This window comes from Marmota monax, unplaced genomic scaffold (assembly GCF_021218885.2).
Source record: "Marmota monax isolate L192 unplaced genomic scaffold, Marmota_monax_Labrador192_F-V1.1 WCK01_AAM20220418_F8-fsc00021, whole genome shotgun sequence".
NCBI lineage: Eukaryota > Metazoa > Chordata > Mammalia > Rodentia > Sciuridae > Marmota > Marmota monax.
This window is the reverse complement of record NW_026695228.1, coordinates 17,998,622-18,024,686: the sequence shown is the minus strand read 5'-3', so window position 1 is coordinate 18,024,686 and position 26,065 is coordinate 17,998,622. Positions and strand designations below refer to the sequence as shown.

At 47.5% G+C, this 26,065-nt stretch overlaps 1 protein-coding gene across 1 annotated transcript in view; it reads left to right on the top strand.

The window, feature by feature from the left end:
* The first annotated feature begins 12,120 nt into the window (after positions 1 to 12,120).
* Positions 12,121 to 26,065, top strand: part of Ltf (lactotransferrin) — a 28,790-nt gene continuing 14,845 nt past the window's right edge. Inside the window, exons 1-9 of the mRNA XM_046437672.2 lie at positions 12,121 to 12,235; positions 16,103 to 16,269; positions 18,314 to 18,422; positions 18,696 to 18,878; positions 19,233 to 19,380; positions 20,242 to 20,297; positions 23,437 to 23,615; positions 24,058 to 24,232; positions 25,119 to 25,273. Of these exons, the coding sequence (XP_046293628.1) occupies positions 12,193 to 12,235; positions 16,103 to 16,269; positions 18,314 to 18,422; positions 18,696 to 18,878; positions 19,233 to 19,380; positions 20,242 to 20,297; positions 23,437 to 23,615; positions 24,058 to 24,232; positions 25,119 to 25,273 (1,215 nt within the window). The 5' untranslated portion in view covers positions 12,121 to 12,192. The remainder of the gene's footprint in view (positions 12,236 to 16,102; positions 16,270 to 18,313; positions 18,423 to 18,695; positions 18,879 to 19,232; positions 19,381 to 20,241; positions 20,298 to 23,436; positions 23,616 to 24,057; positions 24,233 to 25,118; positions 25,274 to 26,065) is intronic.

Below are 26,065 nucleotides of genomic sequence, written 5' to 3'. Positions count from 1 at the left end.
TTGTGGAGAGGAGAGGAGACTCCCGTCATTGGCTGATCCTGTGGTGCTGGCAAAAGCCAAGCCTGGGAAACATTCCTTTTCCAAAAGGCGAAGATGTTAACAGCCTTGACACTTGGCTCTGACACTAACAGTTATCACACATTCCAGTACAATGGGCTTCCTGGGTACAGAGGGATAATTGCAGGATGTTCCTAGCACTGTTGAACAGCAGGATAGCCACAAAGAGTTTCTAGCTCTGTAACTTTTAGTGCACAAAGAAGCCTCTTGATAACTTCCAAGCCTTGAAAACTCACAACTTACAATGTCCCCATAGTTTCACTTCCTAATTATGAGACTCTATATATTAAATGTGTGGAGCTAGTTCTAGGTCACTGTTCCTCCATCAGAGTGCTGTGTCCCCCCTGGCCCCAGCTTTACTTGAAAATGTGTTTTCTTTGTGTTTTTCTCCATCTCCTGTCACCCTTACTCAGGATCCTTTGTTGATGCTGCTTGGCACTAAGTATCTAGAATTTGTCCCCCACCCTGGACAATCATCTACCCATTGGCTGGAATAAACTTTATCCTCGCTCACCTTCCAGGTTGACAGCCCAAGGAAGGACAAACTTGGAGAAGGTTCCTATTGATAGGGGTGTGGTCAGACTAGTCCTGACCTGGAGTTGCTGAGCCAGCAGTAAGCAATCCTGGGTCAAAAACCAGTGGTATGGGTATTTGGAAGGACAAGAGGCCTTCTGAGCACCTGAGCCATGTGCAGGTGGTGTGGCAGCTCAATATGTGATCGTAGGGGCTGCAAGCTGGGCAGAAGTTTAGAGAGAGACTTGGACAGCAGGCATGCAGAGCACATAGGCTGCTCCAGGACTCACTCATGGTGCTGAAAAGGTAGCCAGCACACCCAGGGCGCAGAGTACCCAGCGGGTGCTTGCACTGCACTGCCCTCTGCTGGCCCATGATGGAAACTGCAAGAGTGTCCCTCCTTGCAATGTCCTTCCGGCCCCTTGTACCAAGACAGTTATCATCATGCTCCTTATAAAGGAGAGATGCTTCAAGAATTTATGCCAGAGCATATATACTCAAGTGCTGCTTAAGGCTGGGACACTTTCCAAGAAGCGTGTGTCGTGGGTGATTTCCTCGTGTGAACATCATAGAGTGTACCCTATGACATGGCCTCTTGATACAATCAAGAGGTAAGGAAAACATAAGGTCTGGCCTGGCAACACAGCATACTGTTTTGTAGTAGGTCACCTTGATCCTGCCCTTGGGGCTGAGCTGGACTTTCTTGGCCTCATAACTTTCTTTATCCCTCCATGTGGGCCTTGCAGGAATTGAGGCTGCTGGCCAAGTCCCCTTAGGGACTTCCAGCTCAAACACCTGTGATTCTAGGACTGGGGCGGAGTGAGTCCTCAGTCAGGCCTAGTGACACAAGCAGAGTTGTGAGAACCCAAAACCCTGCACTCACTCCCTTCCCTTCCAGGGGACAGGCCAACCTCCTTCTCTCCTCCCCTTTCTGACTTTCTTCTCTCAGGCAGACCTTAAAAGATTCTGAGGAAGTTTCTCTGGGTTCCTACCTGGGCCCTTTCTGGGGGAAGCATGGAGAGTGGAGTTCTGGCCTCGGTCTCTCCAGAATCCTCCTGGTTTCATCCAATCTGTTGCCTTGGTTCCTCCTCTGGGAAGAAGTGAGTGCCCAGCTATAGCCTGAAGGCCACCTCAGACATCTGCACAAAGCAGAAGGTCCTTGCTCAGTGGGCTATAGCACAGGTCTGGCCCACATCCAAGGCTGTTCCAAGCTTCAGCCTGAGCAACGATTGTTGAAGGGTGGATTTGACTTTGCCTTGGTTTCTGCAACCAGCAAATACAGTGCGCCAGCGACTGATGGCATGACAGCAGTGAACGTGGATGCCAAAGCTTTGAGAAGACGACTTTACATGTGAGAGTGGTCAAGACCTCTGGGAAGCAAGGGAGTTGGTCCATGTCAATGGTTCTATAAGGGGTGAAGGTCTGAGCAAGGGGAGAATTTGGTTTGGGGTGCCTCCTGCTCTTATAACTCTTCCCAGGAGCCATATTGGGGCCTCTGCCTACTCCTCCCTCCCCAGCTTGGCCTGTGACCTCAGAGTCCCTGTGATTACCATAAAGTGAACACATGGTCTCTCACTGACAGCTGGCAGCTGCCACACCACACTATACCCTCTTTCCTACCAGATTGTCCTATTCATCCCTGAGGAAGAGCTTCCCATCCCACCTTCCCTCCCTCAGTACATGGGAGTTTCTGCTCATTCTTGCTCCTCAGCAAGGTGCTCTGCCTTGCTCCCAGTGAGCAGTGTCACAATTCGCACAGCTGGCTTGGGCCCAGAGGACTGTGGGCCCAGAGGAGAACAAAGCTGGAGGCCAGTCAGCAGCCCTTATGGTGACCTTCTGTCACCTGCCTCTGGTTTGGCTAGGCTGCACCTCTGAGCTTTCTGCTACCAGCTCCCTTGATCTTTGAAACTCCAACTGGGCCCTGGATTGCAGTCTAACTGGGTCAAGAATTTAATTAGCAAAGGGAAGGAAGAAGGTCATTCCCCCCTGCCCTAGCAGGTGCTGGGGAGTCAGAGGGGTTGGCTGGGTACAGAGGGTAAGGGTGGGCACTTGGCCCAGGGGCCAGGCTTCTACATCCTGTGAACTTTTCTCCCCAGCCCAGCGTGGGAGAGTTTGCCTGTCTGGCCTCAGGCAGTGGAGAGGAACGGCCAGGAGGCAGACAGATTGGGCAGCTCCATCTATCAGCACACACTAGGAATGTTTGACTTCACTCTTCTTTGTTTCCTGTTTCCTCCTGCAGACACCTCTGATTTCCTGCTTCACCAACCACAGCTAACTGATGGACAACCGCTTTCTCATTTCAGTAAACTCTTTTGTTCACTGAGGCCTGCAGACAATGCAGAGTGACCCGTGAGGCAATGAATAAACAATGTTCCACACTGCACACAAATCCTTCTGAGGTTTGTGAATGTGCCTATTGTCCTTGAAGCCAGGACATAAATTTCCGGCTGGGTCTCTCACCTAGAGGCCAGGACGAGGTCACAAATCAATCATGAAGTTTAGCTAACACCCATAGGCAAGCTCAGTACCAGATATGGCCAGGGCAGAGAAAAAAAATCTCAGCCCCCTCTGAGTCTATGTGTAAGGATGGAATCATGCAGGAAGGAGGGCAGGTGATCTTCAGTCCTTGGAGCAGAAGGCTTGAATGGAAGTTTGGCTACACATGCTGCTTCCACAAGTACAGGGCAGGAATATGACAGGAAGGTTAGAGTCCGACTCAAAGGGATGGTTAGGAAAATTGTGGGACCCCAGACTTCCACAGATGTGATGTGAAGTATCCCACAAAACCCCCAGAGTTGGACCCCACATTTTGTGTAAATAGATATGGGCATGGTCCTAGGGAGGTAATGGAACCATGATTCACATAATAATTCTCACTAAAGTTCCAGACCTCTCCCTTTGACTTCTGCAATGTCGGTACCACCCTGAGTGGCACCCAGGGAGCTTGTTCCCTCACCTGGGTGTCCAAGATCCGCCAGTCTCACTACGTCCAAAATGGAGCTCTGGATTCACCTCTTCCCCATTTCAGCACTGCAACTCCCTCCTTCCAGTCTCGGCCCACACACCCGGTGCCATCTCCACTCCTCTCCTTCATACCCCAGGTTTCTCCACCTTTAGAATGTCTGACATCCAATCTGCCTCACTACTTCTCAACTCCTGTCCTCATCTAAGTTCCTTCCTCTCTCTCCTGCATTATGGATGAAGCCTTGAGAATCACCTTTCTGCTCCTCTCTGCCCCTTCTTCTCAGTCTTTCCTTAGCCCTTGTAAGGGCTCCACTTCCCTCAGGGTAAAAGCCGAAGTTCTGTTGCTACCCACCAGCTCCCACAAATCCTGTCCCTATGATCCCTCTCTCAATCCTTTGGTTCCAGTCAAGCCCATCTTGTGGAGGTTGCTGGAGGATCCCTGGTGGGGGGGAGTGGGGGAGTTTTTCCTGCCTGTTTTAGGACCTGTTATCCCTTCTCCAGAGCTGTCACTGGTGGAAGGCAGGGCCCCCACCATTTACAGAACACTGGGTACAAGTGTGGTCCTTCATGCCTCTGGAATCCCTATGGTCAGTGGACATCCCCATCTCCTCTAGCAGAAATTGCTGGCTCCCTTATCTGTTGTCCTTAAGGTCAGGGACCAAGTCTGACTCACACTGGTGACCTCAATACTCCACAAAGACCTGGGCCACAGTCAGTCTTCCATGAGGATGTGTTCAGGTTAGGGAAAACCCCTCAGTGCCAGGAATCAGGGAGCCTGATTCTACCTCCCCAAAGAGAGGTCTGGGTAGGCTCTCTGCTGCCCTGGACTCAGAGACCCTGAAGGAGAACTTCAGCTCTGAGAAAGTTTGATTTTCTTGGTCAAATTATGTCATAGGAGCAATCTCAAGCCAAGATGTTTCCAAATATCCTGGAAATTGCTGATTCTTTCCTCCATTTCCAAATAGCCACCAGGTTCTGCTTCGTCTACCAGGTCCACACTCCCCCAGTTCCTCATTGTAGGAGTGTGTTCTGCTCTAGGTCTCATCCTGGTCCTCTGGCTTCCATGTTACATCCTGTGTCTTTCCAATGAGGGAGAGTGCTGGTGAAGACCCAGGCAGGCTTGGGCTCACCTCTGGGTTGGCACTTTCCATGGGTCTGCCCATGTCTGCTGCTGGGCCTGCAGAGAGGTGAAGTGTATCACTTCCTCCTAGTTTCCAACCCAGTGACCTTCAGCTCCTGGGGAAGAAGCTTGCTTTGAAGCCCCAAGGACCCTAGGTGGAGAGACGTGGAGCAGAGGCAGGACTAAGGGTTAGGAGGCAGCTGACTGGGAGACAGGGCAGGTAATGCCAAAGGGGGCACTGAAGCGGCTGGGGGGATGGTGCTGCAGGAAGAAAGCTGCGGAGAGAGATGAGGGACAGAGACCTGGCGACTGAGAAAGAGGTGGAGGTCCCAAGAGAGCGCCACAAAGTTACAGATAATAGGACAGAGGAAGAGTATGGGAAACTGAGTTGGGGATGGGTGTCCAAAGATAATAAGACAGATGTCTGGAGTCTGGACTCGGAACACACTGCTTGGTTCAGTCTCAAGAAGGAGACTGTGGGGAAGGTGGTCCCCACTCTGCAAGGTTCCTCCTCCCTCCCTGTCCTCCCTTGTAGGTGGGCTTGCCTCTGTTCATCCTGTCCCCACGCTGGATCATGACTCACCTGGAGCCCATGGAAAGGGACCCCCTTGCAGATCCTCAGGCATTCTGCATTGGCACTGGCTTGTAGCAGGGCTCAGAAATGTCTGGAAACAATGGCAATGATAACATATTTACTAAGGTTTCCAAATATGGCTTGGTCTTGTATTGAACATCCTACATTCATTCATGTATGAGTGAAAAAATATTCATTGAGCATCCCCCATGTGCTAGGCACGGTTCTAAGCAGGTTTATGAATGACTTCATTAAATACTAATGATTTTATGAGGAAAGTATTTTATTCCTATTTTCATATGGGGAAACCAAAGCTCAGGGCAAAAGGTAGAGCTGGTTTAAAACTCCCATTCCTGTGAATTTTAACCACTCTGGTCACTCTCCCTGCCTTTCAGGGTACTAGACCATCTAGTTGAATGAAAGAAGGGAAAAGGAATCATCTGAATGCAGGTGCAGGGTTGGGATGAACTCAGAGAAGCTAGACTCTATTTGGATTTGAAGGAAGTGAGGGAGGAGAGCAGCAGGCTCATGGAGGGAGATGGTGGTACCTCCAAAGAATATTTAGAGGTTGCAGGTCAGTCAGGAAGAAACAGACTGAATCCACCAAACCAACAAATCAACCAAACAAAACAAAAACTAAAGACATGAGCAGCCCCATCCAAAAAGAAGCTATCTTAATGCTCTCCTCAAACAGGAAAAGATGATCAACTTTATTAGTCCTCAGGGAAAGCTCAAATTAAAGTCATCATGCAACATCACTGCATTCCCCCAAAGAGTGACTAAAATGGGAAAGAGAGGATTCTAAGCCTTGGCAAGGATCTGGAACTCTCTTAACGTTGGTGGGAGAAAGAATTGTCATGACTACTCTTGGAAATGTGTTTGGCAGAATTTTCTAAAGCAGAACATGTGCACATGCTGTGCAAACCTACTTCTTGGTGTAAGCCCAGTAGTGATGAACATGCAGGTTTAACTCAGCACTATGTAATAGCCCCCCAGTTAAAATGACCTAAGCGTTTCATCCAGAGAAGGGACAGATAATGGACAGATATGATAGATTCACCATAAATAAGAACTACATAGCAATGAGAGTACAAGAACTACTTCTACATGGGAAAACAAGGGAGAATCTCATAAGCAAAATTTCAAATAAAAGAACTCATGTACATTCTATACAATTTCATTTATAAAAACTTACAAAAAATAAGAAATAATTAATTGTGTTAGATGGCAGAACAATGGTTATCTTTGGGATTGACTGGAAAAACTCTTGTGTGGGGTTTCTGGGGGGCTGGTGCTAATTTATTTCTTGAATTGAGAGCTGTTTTATAGGAAGGTATTAAAAAACTTACAACCCATCAAACTATACATTTATGATTTGAGCATTTGTTATATTACATATGCTATATATAATATGTATGTTATACTTTAATAAAAAGTTATTTTCAAAACCAAATATCACCATATTAGAGACTGAATGAATACACACGTGCACACACACATGTTCAGAATATATATATATATATATATATATATATATACACACACACACACAAACACATTCCGGAATATAAGTCTGGCTTGGTATTTGGAAAATAAGTCATTGCAATTAATCACAAAAAAGAAAAATCAATGATCTCAATAGCTGCTGAAATTCAACATTCATTTATGTTCAAAAGTAGGTATCTAAAGAACATTTTAATCTACGAAAATCTACAAACCTATAGCAAGCGTATACCATATTTAATGCAGGAAATGTTGAAACCTTCCTTCTGGGATCAGGAACAAGACCCGGATGCTGTTATCTCCACACCTATTCAAAGTTGTACTTAAAGTCCCATCCAGCACAAAGTTATTGGAAAAAAATTAACAGAGCTCTTATTCTTGTGTTCATGGAAGTTTCTAAGTAATTAGACTTTATAGGTGAACTGAACAAGGTTACTAGACCTAAGGATAATACAAAATACAGGTTGTATTTCTAATAGTAGCAATTATTACAAAATGAAATCAAAATTAGAAAATTAAAAATAGAATGACCTCATAAACACAGTGGCAAATGAAAGAAATCAGATACAAGAGGGCACATATTGTATGATTTCTTCTATATAAAATTCAAACGAGGCAAAACTAAATTGTAGTAGCTCTCTTGGCATAGAGAATGGAGGAGCAACTCTTCACTCAGGGAAATGGAGGAAACTTGAGGCTCCTGACTTTTCTGTGTCCATCTCAGCCTCCTTAGTGAAGGGTCCTCCTGACCTTGTCCTCACGGGGTGTATGTAGAAAGCAGGCCCAGAGCCCCCTCCCTCTCCCTGGCCAGAGTGCAGCCCCAAGAAAGGGGGACTGGGCCTTCCTGGCTGGGGCTTTCCCTGGGCCAGGGCTTCATTCCTTCTGGGAAGAAGTTTTAATGATTGGCCCTAAGCCAGCCATTGATACCCTCCAGGCTGCCCTTGGCTGGTGACTTCCTTCCCAGAAGACTCCCCTGAACCTGACCTGCTACACATTCTTCATTCCAACAGATGTGGTGATTATGTGCTCATGCAGTTCAGATTTCCTGCCAGGGACTCGGGGCGCTACCCTAGCCAGGAGAATGGAAATCTCAGAACTGGGGAAGGGATGGAGACCTGAGCTGTTTCCATCACTGGGGAGTTGCTTAGCAGGTTTTTTATTTTTATTTTTAAATCAGGTCCAAGAAGATTGATCCCTGTGAAGAGAGAGACCCCAGAGGACAGAGGGTCCCGATTATGAGGAGAAGTGGGCAAGCGGAGGAGAAGCAGGAACAGGAACAAGAGGGCTGAGCCAAGAAGACAGAAGCTCTTTGTTTGTAAACCGGGTGACATTTGGCAATGAGACCTGTTGGTTAACAAACCAGTGTTTTCCTGCCTATTGCCCTTCAGCCGAGCTTCCTCCTGATGGTGGTCCCCCACCTCTCCATCCTCCACAGAAACATATCTAGACACCCAAGGGCCTTTGGATCTACTCAAGGGACTGATGATGCAGGGCCACAGGCTGAGGTGTCCTCTGCAGATGATGGAATCTCTTGAGGACTTGGGGTTGGTAGAGGAATAGGGAGCTCTCCATTTCTCTCTCATTTTTGTCCAGTCTCTGCCCTTCTGTTCAGATGACCAGCAAAGAAATGATCAATACCAAGGCACCAAGTGCCCCAAGGAGTCACTGGATGGATTTCTCCATCCTTCACCAGTTGTGTGACCTTAGACAGGCCATGTTGTCTGCATCCCCTTGTCTGATGGGTACTTCTGCAAGGATCAAGAGCAGCAGAGACATGTGGAAGGGGTTGGATGTGCCTGGGCCCTAGAAGGGGTACAGTCCTTGTTGGTTTCTTTCCTGCTGGGATTCACAAGGGTTGTGTCTGTCTATTCCTGGGTCTTGGTCTTGGTCTCTGCATCCTGAGCTGTCGGTTACCAGTCCCCATGGAAGGAAAGGCCCCTGGTTGAGGGCCTAATGGAAAACTCAGGGAAGTCAGTTCTGCCTGTGTCCCATTCACTATGTGACCACAGGCAGCTCTCAGCTCTCTGTCTTTAGAATGGGAATTTTAAGCTGCAGTTAGTGTCATGTGAAATGGTTCCTGACAGCTCTGTTTAGAGTTAAAAGCACCATACAAACACCAAACAAAATCTTCTCTTTCTGCCAGGGATGGCAGAGCCAGGCACATATGAACTTACCCACACTTAACATGGGCACCGTGTGCCACCTAATGATGATGAACTCAGGGAATGGCGTGCTGGCAAACTGCTCTCATGGGAAGAGTCCTGTTCTCTCATTTGCTGGTTTCCATGGTGTGAATACATCCACCATGACTGATTGCAGTCTCTGCTGGGTTGAGCCACCAGGCAATCCCAGATATTCATCCCACTGCGTCAGCATTTGGTAACCTGCACTCTACTTGCCTTCATGCTCTTCAAATCTGGCCCACCTCCTGGCACACTGAAGGTGAATTGATGGATTGGGGAGTAAGGCCATGTCCACAGGCTCTAGGGTGGCCTGGCTTAAGTAGCCCAGCCATTTTTTGTTCTTCAGGCTCTACAGAACTCAATCTTTTGTCCCCCTCTCGGCCGGCCAGTACATCCTCCTGATTCATTCATTCCTTTGACTGATAGTGATCATCTGTCTACTGTCTACTGCATGCAGGGAACTAGCTGGTGGAAGTTTTTTTATTTTTGTACCAGGGATTGCACCCAGGGGTGCTCTACCACTGTCTACCACTAAGCCACATCCCCACCCCTTTTTTATTTTTATTTAGAGACAGGGTCTCTCAGAGTTCTTAGTGCCTTGCTAAGTTGCTGAGGCTGGCTTTGAACTCGTGATCTTTCTGCCTCAGCCTCCCGAGCCACTAGGATTATAGGTATGCGCCACCGTTCCCTGCTGGGTGAAGATTTTTGAGGAAGACTTTGCGGCCTTTGTCTGGCAGGCTTTGTGGAAAGAGGTAAGAAATATGAGAGATGCCAGGCTGAAGGGAACAGATGAGTTGCATTTTAGATGCATTAAGCATCCAAGGGACCTGCAAAAGTTGCTGTCCAGAGGCATATGGACATATGATGTTGCGCTCAGGGTAGAGGAGGAGGGCTTTATTTATGCCAGAATTTTTGGCTGCAAGTCCAGAGTGACATTTTGTTGTCCCTCAGATAATTGATAATTGGGCTCATGCTTTCAAGCCTTCATTGGGTTGTCTATTCTATCTGGAATACTCTACCTGTAGGAATCCTGCCTGCCTTTCAGGTACCCAGGTCAAATGCTCTTTTTCAAACTCTTCTGGAGTTCTCATGGTGGGACCTCTTGATCCTCCTCTGGGATCCCACCCTGGCTTGGTTTATGCTGCCTAACCCTTCCCCAGGTGGGCCGTGTGCCAGAAGCCCATGCTTCTACCTTCTGAGGGTAAGGGCAGACCCCTCTTCTCTGTGTCTCTTATGACACCCATCATTTCTGGCATGAATGAATGAATGAATGAATGAGTGTTGAAAATAGGCCAAAAGAACCTCAATTTTCTTTCTGCAGACGCATCTTCTAATCAGCTTCTTGGATATGACCTCAGAGGCTGGAGACTGCTCTGTCCTGTATCTAGAGGAGAGCATCTCTGCCCTGGGGCTGGCACAGCAGATCCAATGGGAAACAGACAACCTTGTTGCTTGACTGGTCCTGCCTCCAGGCACCCCTCAGCTCAGCCTCTTGATTGTGTTTCCAGCTTCTCTGTTCTCACTAACACTGTAACATACAGACAAGCCTCTAGGGGCTTCTGACCTCCCAACCCATCTTTTTTTTCTAACTTGTACTCAGAGAGAAACCTGGGTTATAATGTTTCTTAATACTTTTATATGAAAAGGCAAGGCCTAGTTGCTAATTCAGGTACAAAAGATACTTCGGCACTCCTGAGGGTTAGTCAATTTTGCATTTCTTCATCATTTTTTGAAATGACTTATTGCAATTATTGATGAAAGAAACTTTCAATGTTGCGATATCTTGTTTCCAAATGAGAGGTCCTGGATCTATCACCCCAAACCCCAGCAGGTCATTCTAGCACCAAACCCCAAACCGCATTCTTGCACCAGGCAAGCAGGACCCCCTGATCAGACAGCACCCTTGTGCCTTGGTGGGATCCACATCCAGGGATGGCCTCTCAGACTCAGGCTGGACCTGTTTCTCCGGGCTGAGTGCCTACTGCACACCTACCCGTGCAGTGCCGGCTCCCTGGAATATGGCTCTTCTGCTCCAGGAAACACTTTTACTATCGAGAAGTCAAAGCAAGGTCAAGACCTGTCTTTCAGGAGAAGCAAATTTTAGAGTCACATATTGGCCAGATGGAGCCATCTAGCCTAGAGAGTTGCTCCAGTGATCTATGACTTCCCTCAGGGTTAGTACCTGGCTTCTTCTCTTGCTGATCTCTGTATGTACAGAGTTGCCATGTTCTTGACAAGGCCCCCAGTGTTCCACTTCATGCGTGAGCACTCCACTTTAGGTGATGCTCTCCAGAAGGCGTATTTAGTTTTCTTCTAATCAATGACATGCATCTGTGCCCTGGAGACTTTTGTGCTGAGCCCTTGTGTACAACATGGGTGCATTTACAAGCAGCATTCTAGCTTCTGAATTTTAAAATGGCTTCACCCCAAATATGACATGGATGAAAATGAGATTGAGGTTCCCATCTCACCCCTCATACCATTATTACATAAAAAGGGAGAAAGCAAAGAAGAAAGAGGCAAAGAAAGAAGGACAGACACACAGAATATGAGAATGCAAAGAAAGAAGGGAGGAAGAAGAGGAGGAGGAAAGAAATTCAAGCCATAGGGCATCTTTCTCATTGGCAAATGATGTGACAGGGAAGTCAGCACTGGGTGGTGGGCATTCTCCTCTGGGGGTTCCTGGCTCTGTATTCTGGGAGTTGAGAGGGAACCTGCGGGAAACCTGTGTCCGCTTCTGTCCCTGTCAGCTTTCCCTGCGCACTGCTGATCTGGGGCTGGAGCCAGGGTGGAAGCGAATCCACCTGCGAGCTAACTGGGTCCCAGTCACTTTGAACGCTCTCACAGGTGTCTTAAGTCGCTCCGCAAATAAAGGTCCTCTTGCTGTGTCCCGCCCTTCACAAGGCACTGAGACACAAGAGCAGCGACTCCCCAGGGCTTGCAGTGGGAGGGAAAGAACATCGCCAGAGGCCGGAGAACCCGGGCTGTGGGAGCGGGCTGGGTCTCCTTTGGCTGGGTCTCCTTTGGCTGGGTCTCCTTTGGCTGGGTCTCCTTTGGCTAGGTGGAGTCGCCCAGGTTCCGCTTCTCCCCTCCTCCCCCCAGCGCTTTTCCTTTCGGAGCCCGACGCCTCTGGCAACAGGTAACCTGGTGGGGAGGAAAGGAGAAGCTTATTGGGCAACAGGGCGGGACCCGGTGAGGTCACCAAGCCTGGATAAAGGGGCGCTGGAGAGCGCGGAAGTCAGAGCCTTGGTTCTCCAAGTCGCCTTAGGTCCGCAGACATGAGGCTCCTCTTCCTCGCCCTGCTGTTCCTTGGGGCCCTTGGTGAGTGCCCGGGGGCGCGCACTGCCGGGACTGTGGGCCTCCGGGAAGCTGTGCGCTTTGGCGATGGGCGCGCGGGTCCCTGCGCTTGAAACCAGGAAATCTGCGGACTTGTGGGATGGGGTCCGCCTGTCTCTGCCTGGGACAGTTTGGTCCTGGCCAGGCCCAATCTGCCTTAGGAAAGAAAAGGATGTCCAATATTTTGGGGGAAGGATTTGGAGAGGTGGCAGAGGTCAGAGACACAAGGATGGGCTCATACTCCTAAGCTTGGGGTTGTGCGATTGCCTCTTGTTCTCTCACCTGCTCCTGGAAGTTGGGATGGGGTATCTGTAGGCTTGATCAGAGATCCCAGATTCACAATGTTCTTCTGGGAACTTTGTCTTCTTGTGTGCATCCATCCTACTGTTGCACACCTTTTATACAGGAGGAAAGTGAGGCTCAGAGAGGGTGAGCAATTTACTTACGACACAGGAGACCTGAGTTTAGATCCTAGTTCCTGCAAGGACTGTGTGTCCTTGGGCAAGAAAGAACCTCTCTGAGCCTTCTTTTCTTCGTTTAAAAAACGATTTAACTATCTTTTTCCAGGGTTATGAGGAGGAGGCTGGGTACTAATGCTAAGCTAAAGTGTATGCACACCTCCCATGGCAGAGGGGGCAGAGGGAGTGCAGGACTCCTTATGAACCCCTTGTGTGAGTCAGTTTGAGAGGGGAATGACTTATTTTCCCCTTGAAATGTGCCCAGAATAGAAGAGGCACAATAGAAGGGACCAAAGAGAAGGCTCTAAACAAATGTTCTATGCCAGGTATTGCAGATATTCCTGGGGCGTTTTAGGGGGCACTCAGCAGGGGTTTAAGCTATAACTGAGGGGCTTCTCGCAGTGCCAGAGGGGAGGGTCTGAGGCAGAAGCTGCAGCAGAAAGGGCTGTATCAGGCATCAGGACCTAGGCAGTGGGTGGGGTGGAGTGGAAGCCCAGGTGTCCTGTTTTCTCCTGACTTAGAGCATCCCCTTGGGGCTGGAACTTCCTGCATAGGAAGGGGGTTGTGTTGGTTAGAGGGCAATGGTGATGGTACACCCCCAAATGCAGGGAGCGTGAGCTCACCCTGTGCCCCTGTCCTTCTGGACTCTTTCTGCCAGTGGATATTGATCATCCCTCTCTTCTCTAAGGCAGATTGGGTCTGGCCAGGACCAAACTGTTCTCGTTCCCTCATGTTCCCTCCTGTGTGCCATGCTGTACTGGTTAGGGCCACCTTGAGAGGGGCTGGGCAGGAGGGAGGACTTGCTTGCCCGGTGATAGTCCAGGACTCCAGCTCAGTGTTGCAGCACTGGGCTTCATTTTTATTTGGATTTTTGGTTCTCTTGGCCCCTACAGAGAGATCTGTAGTTTAAATGATATAATCAGTGGGATGGTGGCCTGCACTCTAAAGCGCCATTGAAATCCTCCTCTTCGAAAGAGGAGGTGGCAGCTGCTCTGTGGGATTCCTGCTCTGCTCCCCAGCGGTGTGTGTTGAGGCTGGCAGGGTTCTGGTGGGGTGGATCCAAGCTGGATGCGAGCTGTGGGAACAGCGGGTGGGGAGCCCCTGGAATCACGGGTTAGAAGGAGCCAATGAGGATTCCCATCTGGCCCAGCAGTGTGCCTGGGCCCTCCTGTGAGCCACGGGTGAGTAACTCCTGCCCCATAACTTCAGCCACAGTTGCCTCCCTTGGAGAAGAAGGTGCTGGAAGAACTCACAGTACAGTGAAACTGGAAGGATGAATGGGAGAGAGGGTGTGAAACGCAGAGTAAGCACCTGCCACCGTACACACTTGAGACATTAGCTGTGCGCATGCGCCCATCATTTTTGCTTCCTGCAATGCCCCCGCTCTAATCACTAGCTGGACCTCAGGACCGCCCTCGTGATTTGTTGTTGTTGTTGTTATTATTATTATTATTTTTAGAACACTCGCCATACTTGGGTCCCTCATTAAAAGGGCCTTTTGCCTCTTCAGTGAGAGGGGAGGTGCAGTTCTGTCTATTTACGTTTTCCTCTGTGTGACACAGAGAGGTGTGTATACAGTAGACATCCAGTTAATACTCATTGAGTCACAAATAGCTGAATTGGATTGGGTCAGTTCTCACTGCAGAACAGTTCTGTGGAGTTTCCAGGGCTAGGTAGCCTCCTCTGGGATTTCCCAGGGACGGTGGTGGTGGAGGAGTGTGCCACCTGGTGCCCCTGCTGAGTGGGCTTGGGAGCTGCAGGTCTCCTGCGGCAGTTCCCAGAGTTCCTCAAGGGCCTTGGGTGAGTCTAACTGTGAGGGGATGGCTCAGAAATAGGGGGCGTCAGAGGGCAGAATATTCACCTCAGAGCATAACCAAAGGAGAAGAGGGCTCTTGGAATCACGTTTGCTTTCCTGAGTGTACTTTATACATCATTAAGTTCATCATTAAAACTGTTTTGGGTACAATTCAATGATTTTTGGTAACTTTACTGAATGCTACAGTCTTCACCATAAATCCCTTTTAGAATATTTTCATTTATTTCCCCCAATAAGAATCCTTCAAATCCATGTACAGATAATTCCCATTCCCACTCCATATCAGGCAACTACTAATCCACTTCCTATCTATAAATTTACCTTTTCTGGATGTCTCATGCAAGTGGTCTTAGCATAAATGAGGCTCATTCATGTTGTAGCACCTATTGGTAGTTCTTCCTTTTGATTGTTGAATAATATTTCATTGCATATATGTACTGCAATGTCTAGCCATTCACCCATTGCTGAATGTATAGTTTTTTCCCTATGTTTTTGCTATTCTATTTTTGGGTGTGCTGCAGATTGAACCTGATGATACTCCACTACTGAACTACATCTCCAGAAGTTTATTTATTTATTTTTATTTTTAAAATACATGACAGCGGAATTCATCACAATTCTTATTACACATATAGAACACAATTTTTCATATCTCTGTTTGTTGACACCAATTCATGTCTTCATATATGTACTTTGGATAATGATGTCCATCACATTCCTCCATCATTGCTAACCCCCTGCCCCCTCCCTTCCCCTCCCACCCCTCTGCCCTATCTAGAGTTCATCAATTCCTCCCATGCTCCTTTTCCCTACCCCACTATGAGTCACTCACCTTATATCAGAGAAAATATTCTCCATTTGTTTTTTTGGGATTGGCTAACTTCACTTAGCATTATCTTCTCCAGTGCCATCCATTTACCTACAAATGCCATGATTTTATTCTCTTTTATTGATGAGTAATATTCCATTGTGTATATATGCCACATTTTAAAAATACATTCATCTACTAAAATACATTCATCATTACTGAGGTAAATGGCAACAACCCAGGCTTGGTGACTCATTTGGCCCTGCTTGTTGAACCACCGTTCGCTGTGATTATGGATAGATTCAGATGTATTTTCCCTTGTTCTCTTAGCATCTTCTGGGGAGATGCTTATGGACACAACAGTCAGCCTCCTTAAGAACCAGTTTCTATATCTGTAAAACATGTATAATGATCTCTTTCCTGCCCAAGTCCCAGGTTCAAATGGGACAAAGCAGCTAGAAAGATCCATAAACTGATTTGAGGGATGGATTGTTATCATGTTTTCAGAGCTAGCAAACATGTCAAAGTCATAGGAAGGAAAAGGTTCTATTGCTTTTAATTTATTGAGAATTACAGACCTCTGGCCAGGGCAGAGTTTCTGTTACTCCAGCAAGGTGTCTCCTCTTGAGGAGGACAGCTGGACCTAGCCATGGTTGCAAAAGGATATGGAGCTGCTGAGAGTTCAGAGTCTGGAAGATTCCATCAGAGGGTGATGTGGTCACCTCCACAGACATTGGTGGCGCCCTAATACCTTGGCCTCTTTCTCCCAGGAGTGTGTTTGGCTGCCTCTAGGAAAGGCAGCGTTCGATGGTGCACCACATCACAACCCGAGGCAACAAAATGCTCTCAGTTGCAGAGGAATATGAGAAGAGTGCGTGCCCCACCTTTGTCCTGTGTCAGGAAGAACTCCTACCTTCAGTGTATCCAGGCCATTGCTGTGAGTCAATGCTATGGGTTGGGTGGGACCAACTTGGAGGGAGGGAACAGCAAGGGCAAGGAATGGAATGTGATAGAAAAATGTGCTTGCCCTGTTTCTTCTGCTTTACTTCTCAGACACTTGTAGGTTGGGAGCAATTTGGGTTAATAGGAGCCTCTGAGAAAGAAACTAGTATTGAGAGGCCACGTGTGGGGCAACTGAGGTCTCAACATACGTGGTTAATAGCTGTTCAACAGTGAAGCATACGCAGTTCTATTTGATGAATATGTAACATGGACAAAAGTCAAGGTTAAGCCCTTGAGAAATAAACCTGTTAAGGTCACATGTAAGTGCCACATCACATTGCTGGGTCAAGAGCCTGCCAGGGCACTGGGCATTAGAAAGGTATTTTCCCAAGACAGATTCAGAGAAAGAGAGAGAGAAAAGGATATCACGAATGGTGCATGGTTTTTTGATTCTTTTTGTTTGTTGAAATATAGTAATTTTTAAGCCGAAATAATTTTGACTCACTCATTCAATAGATGTGCTCTGTGTGCCAGCTGGGTGCGAGAGCCATGTATGTGTGACTCCAGCACAGAGTGGACATAACTAGTGTAGGATTATTTTGTAAATATAATATTTATTAGAATTCTTGGAGGGGGAAAAATCTCTTTGGATGGATGTATTAGGAGATTTTTTTGACACTTTGTAGATGAACAGCACTGAGGCCCCCCTGCTTATTTAAAATGAAGATTCCCAGGTCTTTTATTTTAATATCTAAATATCTGTGAAGGGGGGCCACAAAATCTGCCCTTTTAATAAGAGTCTTGTTTGAAATCAGTACAACATACCATTCATCCAAATGCTGTTGAGATAGATTAAATGGTTAAAAATAAAACATATTATTGAAATGTTAGGGGACAGATTAACCTAGCAGAACTACAGGGAGAATAGAAATTTCTTAGCTTTTAAACATTGGGCTAAATCATGAAAGAAACTGACATTATAAAATATAAAAAAACAATTCATAGCCGATAAAAGCAAAATCTTAGAAAGCACCAGAGTGAATGAATATACACTGGCTCTGACAAATGGTTACTATTCACACTTGATAAAGAACCAATTCAAACTGATAGGAAAGAGAAGCCTCTAGAAAAATGCATGAGCAGAGCCTCAGTTGCAACATGTGTCCCTTAATAATCAGACCTAGGTGATTTGTTAGCACTTGGATTTTCTAAAGTAATAACAGTTTGTAGACTGATCTCGGGTCCTGCTGGTGATTCTACAGTGCCCCCTGGTCCTCACAGGGCATTATGGATCTTCTGGAAGACTGAATGGCAGCAGCATCCAGGGCCATAAAGAGAAATACGCTCACTGCCATGGTGACTTCCACCCTGCCGTGACTATCCCAAGGACACATGTCAACAGAAGGAAAAATCTGAGGGCAAAATATTCATGAAAATAGTTTCCCAGTCAAAAATTAGAAATAGTCCAATAATTGGGGGAATTACTTAATAAATTTGGGACCATCCACATTATCATACAATAGTATACAGCCAATAAAATCCATAAAACTCTGCAGAAGTAGAAAATGCATGCAGTTTCAGATGACCAAAGTGGGCCACAAAATGTGATTGGAACCACATGGCAACCAGGTAAAACAGGTGAGCTGTGTCAAGAAGGAAGAACGTGGCTGATTACAATCATTTTAAGATATTGTCATAGTTATAGTTTCTGTTCAATAAAGAATGTAAAAGAAAGAAATATGAAGCATCTAGAGGAAGCATCTAGGGTGAACGAGTTTAAACGAGGGAGTGATGATACAGGTGGGCAGGTACCTAAGGAAGTGGGCATAAGCCAACCCCCTGGAGCTAATGGGCTTGGGTGGTGCTCACTGCCCAGAGAGAGGGACCCTTGATTCATGCCATCTCTTACAGGACATGTGGACATGACACCCTTTTTGAAGACTCTTCTGTCATGGAGCCTTTCTGAAGTCCTGAGATTCCCCACTTGCCCCGCTTTGGCTGGGTTTTCTCCTGAGCTGATCTGGTGTCTTTTCTTTTAGAAAAATAAGGCAGATGCTGTAACCCTCGATGGTGGTTTGGTGTTTGAGGCCGGCCAGGACCCCTACAAACTGCGACCTGTATCAGCAGAAGTCTATGGGACGGAAGCGAGTGAGTTGTCCTCAGGGGGCTTGGCTTTAAGCCTGGGCTCTGTGGAGTCAGAGCAGGACAGCAGGCAGAGGTGGGGTCCTGCTTGGCTCTGCCTTTCAGGAAACAGAGTCTCTAGGCTTTTGGGCTGGATGAAGGCTGTTCTTGCAGACACTGACCTGACAGGGGAGGGGGAAACGTGTCCGGCTCCCCACAGAGGCTTGATGGTGGTGGGCGGGGGTCGTTTTTCTCCCTCTGGTCTAGACTAAGACCTTTCCATTCTCTGCCCCTTTACAGAACCGCGGACCTACTATTATGCCGTGGCCATTGTGAAGAAGGGCACTGGCTTCCAGCTGAATCAGTTACAGGGCCGGAGGTCCTGCCACACAGGCCTTGGCAGGACCGCGGGCTGGAACGTCCCCATAGGGATACTTCGTCCATTCTTAAACTGGGAGGGGCCACCTGAGCCCCTGGAGGCAGGTAAGTTGGCTTGGGGATCATGGCTGATCTCAGGCAGAGGTGTCTCCTCCAGCTAGTTACACATACAGGCCCCTTTGGGATCACATAGGGGACTGTGTAGGGTGGAATCAAGGTGTGTGTGGGGGGTTAACTGCTGGTGCCAGGCACTGGCAAGGCCCAATCCCCCATAGCTCTTGGGAGGTGGCAGCTGAGCATGGGGTCTGCAAAGGTGTACCTCCCTGGGCTCCTGACCCCATGCCCGAGGCTGTATGTCCTGCAGGGTGGAGGAAGGGGCCCTGGGGACACCGTGGGGAGGTGTGAGTGCTGTGGCCAGGGCTGGCTTACATCTGTGGTCCACTTCTCTTTGTTCTACAGCTGTGGCCAGGTTTTTCTCAGGCAGTTGTGTTCCTGGTGCGGACGGAGTACGGTTTCCCAACTTGTGTAGCCTGTGTGTGGGGACAGGGGGAAATAAATGTGCTGCCTCCTCCCAGGAACCATACTTTGGCTACTCTGGTGCCTTCAAGTGAGTGATGTTGTCTTCTCCCCAGTGGCCCATGGGCCACCCAGCATCAGGCCAGGGCTCAGCCTGCTGGCAGGGACCATAGAGGAGACAGAGAACCTGAGTCCAGAGAGGACCTGACCTCGTCCAGTGCATGTTCTTCTCCAGCCCCAGAGCCCCAGCTAGGCTCCCACCTCTACACCAGCCTGATAGGAATTTGCCTCAGCTGTGGCCCTCCCATCTTTCCAGAGCAGCCCAAAGCTGACCAGCTCTTCTGTTGACCTGGGTTCTCCTGCTGGCTGCTGACCCCTCCCCTAACCATGGTAGAGTCTTACTGTGAGATGTCCACTCTCAGGCTCCCAGCTGGGCAGGATGGCCACTGTATCCAGGCTGATGCCATTCTGTCCTGCCCAGCCTCTCCCCAGTGTGGAAGGGCGTGAGCTCTGCCTGACCTGTGTCTGCCTCCCCTGTGCCCCTGCCAGGGCTGAGCTGCCCCTTCCCCAGTCATCTTCTGGGGCTCAGGAGTATCTGCAGAAAGCAATTCCCTGGCTCCCCACTGGCCAGGACATGTTTGCACACTCAGTCCTGAGAGAAAGAGACACATGGCCAGGGTCACCAAGCTTTTACCCTCGAGGGTAGAAGCTTCGAAACCCTTTTACATAGAAAAAGGAAGTTACACCCTTTTAGCCTTCAGAGAAGGTAGGGGTCTCTGGTTGGCACTGGAGCCCTTTTTGAGAAGCTACCTGGAGGGGGCCCCAGAGCCCTGTTCCCTTTGAAGCCAGAGGTCCTCAGAAGCCAAGGCCAGGGCCACCGTTCCACAGGGAGGAAAGGGTGGCAGGGAAGGGCACCCCCGGACTCACCCTCTGGTGCTTTCTCATTTCACAGGTGTCTGAGAGATGGGGCTGGAGATGTGGCTTTTGCCAAAGAGAGCACGGTGTTTGGTAAGAGCCAGGGCTCCTCCCCCTTTTATCTTATTTCATAATTCTGACTGTTCAGCTAATTAGATTCCTTAATTCGTGGCGCACTGTATCAAGTTCCCCTATGGGCACAGCTCTTATTTTATGTTCTTCCATATTTTAAACCATCAGTGTTCTTTCACTCTCCCATGCCCCCCTCTTTCTCTTTCCCTGCCAGAAGCCCACGCCAAAGTGTTTGACATGTGTCCTCCAGGATGAACCTGGTTTTGCAAAATAGACGGTGCTGGTTTGTGTCTCTGGGTTCAAGTTCATACTTGAAGTAACATGAGTTACTGAGTGTTAGAAATCAAGCTGCCCCTGAGGTTTCCTACTCAGCATTTGGGTTTAGAGATGTATCCATGTTTTATATATGTATGTGGTTCTAACAGTTAAGGAGTGTGCCCTGGAGCACACTCACTAGATTTTACCTCTCTGTCACCCTAGCGAAGGACAGACAGGGAGTGTGTCTCTTCTCTGGCACACACAGCTACATGTATGACCTCTTACACAATAAAGCATAATTGCTGGGTATATACAGGCTGATCACTCTACTGAGGACTGCCAGGGACAGGCCACTTCATTCCCCAGGACCACTAGAGACAGCCCATCACAATTCACCCTGGCCCACCTGGGTGGACTTTCAGGATCTCCCAGGATTTGTGTTCTCATCAATCCTCTGCACATATTCTCATTTCCCCACAACAGTTTTTTTCCCCCATACATATATATTTGTTGTTCAAATGAAGGTTGTAAAGCAATCTCATTGTTGGTTTCATTTGAACTTCTCTGACATCCAGTGAGTTGATTGTCTCAACATATTTGCTGGTAATTTGAGCTTCCTTTCTTACTTTGTAAACTTTGATATTTGCTGTTGAGTTTCATGCCTTCTTTCTTCATGATTTCAATTCACATGTAGGAGGCTTTCTATTTAGTTATCAAACCACTGTTGGTTTTAGACTTTAGGAAGATCTTTTCTCAAAAATCTGTCCATATTGGGCTGGGATTGTGGCTCAGCAGTAGAGTGCTTGTCTCGCACATGTGAGGTACTAGGTTCGATTCTCAGCACTACATAAAAAAAAAAAGAAACACAAACAAACAAGTAAATAAATTAAAGTTGTCGTGTCCATCTACAATTAAAAAAAAATACATTAAAAAAAAAAAAAAAACTCTGTCCATAGCGCCCTCTGTGGAATGGAAGTCTTTCATATTGACGGGCTCAAATCCCAGTTTTGCCTTGTTGATCTGTAGTTTTAGGGCCTTCTAAAGATGCCATCTTCACCATAAAAAATCACAAAAATTTACCATAATAAGATTAAAGATTCCTCCACCCCATGCACATGTTTGTCTACATGTATACCTCCTAGGAAATTTGGCATGAATTTAGCTTAGCTTTTCCCTCTTTATGAATAAGATGATTTCCCCTATAGCAACAACTATAAAAAAATTTCCAACTTTTCCTTACTGGCGTGAGGAGCCAATTCTACATTAGATTTGTGTACATCCACCTGGATCTGTTTCTGAGCTATTTCATTTTATTGGTATGTTCATATGTTCCTATTTCCCTGACTTGCAGAAGGTCTCACTACCTGGTAGAAAAAGGGACTCCCCTGCCCCAATAACCTTACTCTATTTTTCAAATTTTCCTAGTTAAAATTTTTGAGATATTTATGAATTTCTTTAAAAATTATACTTTGTTTTGTTTGGGGTTATATAGAATTTAATTTGATCCATGAAAAATGGACTTATCTATAATGCTGAGGTGTCTGATCTATGATGATGTCAAATCCCCCCACATCTCTTTTTCTATCCTTTGATAGAGTGTAAATTTTTTCTCACTGTGTCATACAATTTTTAGTCTAATTACCAGTTGGTAATATAATGTTTCATGTTATTTTCTGTTGGGTTATTGCTAATAACACTTGATTTTTATGCATTGATATTGTAACTTGTTTTCCTTCTGAACTCTCTTGCCCTAAATTTTCTTCTTCTTCTCCTCCTCTTCCACCTCCTCCTCTTCCTCCTAAGTATGCTAAATTACTGAGCCACAGGCCTAGCCCATGTTATACTTAATTTAGTGATAAGGTCTTGCTAAATTGCTTATAGTCTCACTAAATTGCTGAGCCTGGCCTTAAACTTGTGATCCTCTTGCCTTAGCCTCCTGAGTCCCTGAGATTATAGGTGTGCACAACAATGCCCAGCAATTTTCTTTTTTTTAAATATAATTTTGCTATATGTATTTTGATTAAAAGCATTTGCCAAATTCAAGAACTTTACTAACCTCTTTAAATTACCAATCTCCTGAACTTCAAACAAATCACAAGTAGATGTTGAGCCCACATATACTTTTTTTTGCATCTGTTAAAATTGAGATGACCTTATGTCTGTCCTTTAATCAGTTACTGGGGTGAGTGACTTTGGTTTTGTTTGTTGATGTTGGCTACTATTGTCCACAGAATCAATTGATCAATCTTAATACTGACCTATTAACACTGATTAAAAAAACCTGTTAGATTGAGTGAGCTAATGTGTTCTTTGGGATTTTTACATTTATGTTCATAAACTAGGTCTGTAATCCTTCCTTCCTTCCTTTCACGTTACATCAAGGTTGCATGAATCTCATTAAATGACTTGGGCAGGTTTCTGTCGCTGTATATTCTGAAGCAGCTTTCTTAGGATATAGATGAACAGCTCCCAAATCTGGCTGAACTCCTAAGAGCATCATTCTTTCCCCTCCTGTGAATGCCCCCAGTGTGCATAGTGAGTCAACTGTATTTTCTGCCTAAAGTGTTTTTTTTTTTTTGGTCATTTTTACTCTTTCCAATGATGCTGGTAAGACAGCTTACCCGGGCTTGTCTCTGAGAGGACCCTCTTGAGGCCCAACTGCCCAGCACAGCTGGGATCTGTTCCGGCCCGGCAGCAGCTGTGACCAACTGCAGGGCAGCCAGTATGATCAAGGAGGAGGATTGCGCCTCCCCTGGCCTTTGGGCTCTCTGGGGGCTATCTTTACCTTTCTGACTTATCTTTGGAGCAATTCTATCTCTTCCCTTCTATGGGGACAAGGGCCCATGGTGGTGAAGAATTGGCTCACCCGGGCTGCTTCCCATTTCTCCCCTTCCCCCACCAGAGGACTTGCCAGATGAGGCAGAAAGGGACAAGTATGAGCTGCTCTGTCCAGACAACACCCGGAAGCCAGTGGACCAGTACAAGGAGTGCCACCTGGCCCGAGTTCCTTCTCATGCTGTTGTGGCCCGAAGCGTGGACGGCAAGGAGGACCTCATCTGGGAGTTCCTCCACCAGGCCCAGGTAGGCCCACCCACATCCTCCCCACCTGCTTGGGTTTGGGAGTGGGGAGGAAGCTTCCTTCCCTCACCTGCTACTTGCGAAGCCCATCAGTGCCCATCGCAGTTCACTGACTTATGGGACCACTCGCCCAGCCTCTGCCTTGGACAGAGGAGACTACAAAACGTCCTCTAGCATGTCCAACCAACAGCATCTCGGGCCCCAATGGAGGCAGGAGAGGGCAATGCCTATTCCCAGGACCTAGTAACTCTGCAGAGAAAAAGCTGAGGCTGCTCTTGTGTCTCTGGGATAGCTTGTCCCTCTGCAGGAGGGTGTCAGCTGAGGTCCCCACTCTCAGAATCTCTTCCTCCCCATTCCCGAAGTTCCCGATACTTATTGTCAACCTAGAGTTGTTGTCTCCTCTTTACTTATTGCTGATACTGTAATTCTCTTTTTCCTTAATTAGGAAAAGTTTGGAAAAAACAAATCTCCAGAATTCCAACTCTTTGGCTCCCCCAAAGGGCAAAAGGATCTACTGTTCAAGGACACTGCCCTGGGGTTCTTGAGGGTCCCCCCGAAAATAGATGCTGGGCTGTACCTGGGCTACGGTTACTTCACTGCCATAAAGAACCTGAGGGAAAGTGAGTGAGCCCTGGGCTGGGCCCTGAGGGTGGCTGGTGTGGGCCGTGAGCTGTGGCTGTGGCCTCAGGGGTGGAGTGGCCCAGCTCTTCCTCTCTCAGCCACTCTGAGGTCTTCATCTTGGCAGTTCTGATGCAGGCGTGGGTGTCTTCTGCCGACCAAGTCAGGGCAATTTTGAGGTGTGTCTTCTAAAGAATGTCCTGGCTGCTGGATGAACGCTTTCATGTGCCCCTGTGTCTATCAAGATCCCCAGCCCCGACAGGAAAACCATTCAGCCTTCTATTAAGTGAGAAATAGGAATATGAACCAAGAGAGCCAGGGCCCCTGAGGGATGGCTCCAGAGGCCTGGTGGGACACCCGCTTATGCCACACTCTGAACTTGGCTGGGGACACTGCTATGGGAGAAGCCAGCTGTGGCTCTTCCTCTGTGGGGGTTAGGGGTGGGAACCTGGGAAACCTGGGAGACTGTACTGCATGTAGTTCCTGATGGGACTCTGGTCCTTGGGGGAGGTCAGGGACTGGAGGTCCCCTGGGTCATCTTTAGGGATGGACACTGGCTTCTGTGTCATGGAACTTTTGGAGAGGAGGGGCGGAGACATTAGGCATATCATTACACTAGATTGATGGATGGATTAGAAGCCAGGGAAGCTCTCCCAGGGCGTGGAAATGAGAAACACAGTGAGCTCCTTGGGGCCTGAAGCAGGGGTTGGGGAGGTGAGGGGTAGAGCAAGAGCAACTGTGTGGGCCTCACACATCCCCAGGAGGAGGCGGCTCCCACCTCTGAGCAGGAACCCTGCTCTGCGGAGGGCAGAGTTGGGATGGAGGTGGTGCTCGGGTGTCCCTGGCAGGCTGGGAGCTCTGCTCACAGGCTGTCACACCTCTCGACAGGGGAGGCAGATACGGCAGCCCGGCAGCGGCAGGTAGTGTGGTGTGCGGTGGGCACGGAGGAGCAGCGCAAGTGCACCACGTGGAGTGATGTGAGTGGCAGCACAGTGACCTGCGCCTCGGCTCCCACCACAGAAGACTGCATCTCCCTGATCTTGGTAGGTGGCCTGTGTCACAGGGTGCTCCTGAGAGCACCAAGGCCATGGGCATCTGCTTACGGTAAAGTTGATGCCCAAGAGGCCACTACAGGGCACTTCAAGGAAGGGATGCTAGAGAGAGCCCTTGGGGCCACACCTGTGGTGCTAAGGGGCATGGTTGTAGGTTTAAAAAAGCAGTTATTGTGGGGGTTCCACCTTTCTCATTGTAAGAACAATTTTGGATTATTGTGGGTAATTTGGAAAGTATGGAAAGGTGTGATGTAAAAACCTACACACTCACAAACACACAAACAAAAAAAAAACAACCCCCAAACCAACCGTGGCCTCATACACAGATAGCAAAGATGGAAGTTTTGATAATTCTCCATCCAGGATTTCTATGAACTTTAAGTACACATACATGGTGATCCTGGATCGAAGCAGTTATGTAGTTTTTGAGGGTCTTCACTAAACATGGGTGTTTTCCCACTCGAACACTTACTCTTTGGAAACATTTTCTAAACAGTGTTTCAGAATATCTTTTATCCGAGCTCATTTTTGTCATGACCCTACTCCTTTTGGTCCCTTTGCTGTTATCAATATTGCTATGGTGAGAATTCTTGAATAGAAAGCTTCATCTCACATCTCCAATCATTGTGATATAGTTATAAAATATTATTACTGGGTCAAATCCTGATGGTCAAATCCATTTATAATCCTGATGAATCTGTTCCTGTGTTAAGAGCATGGGCTCATCCAAGTTAATTTTAAAAAATTTTTTAAAATGATTTTTTTTAAAAAAAATATTCTTTT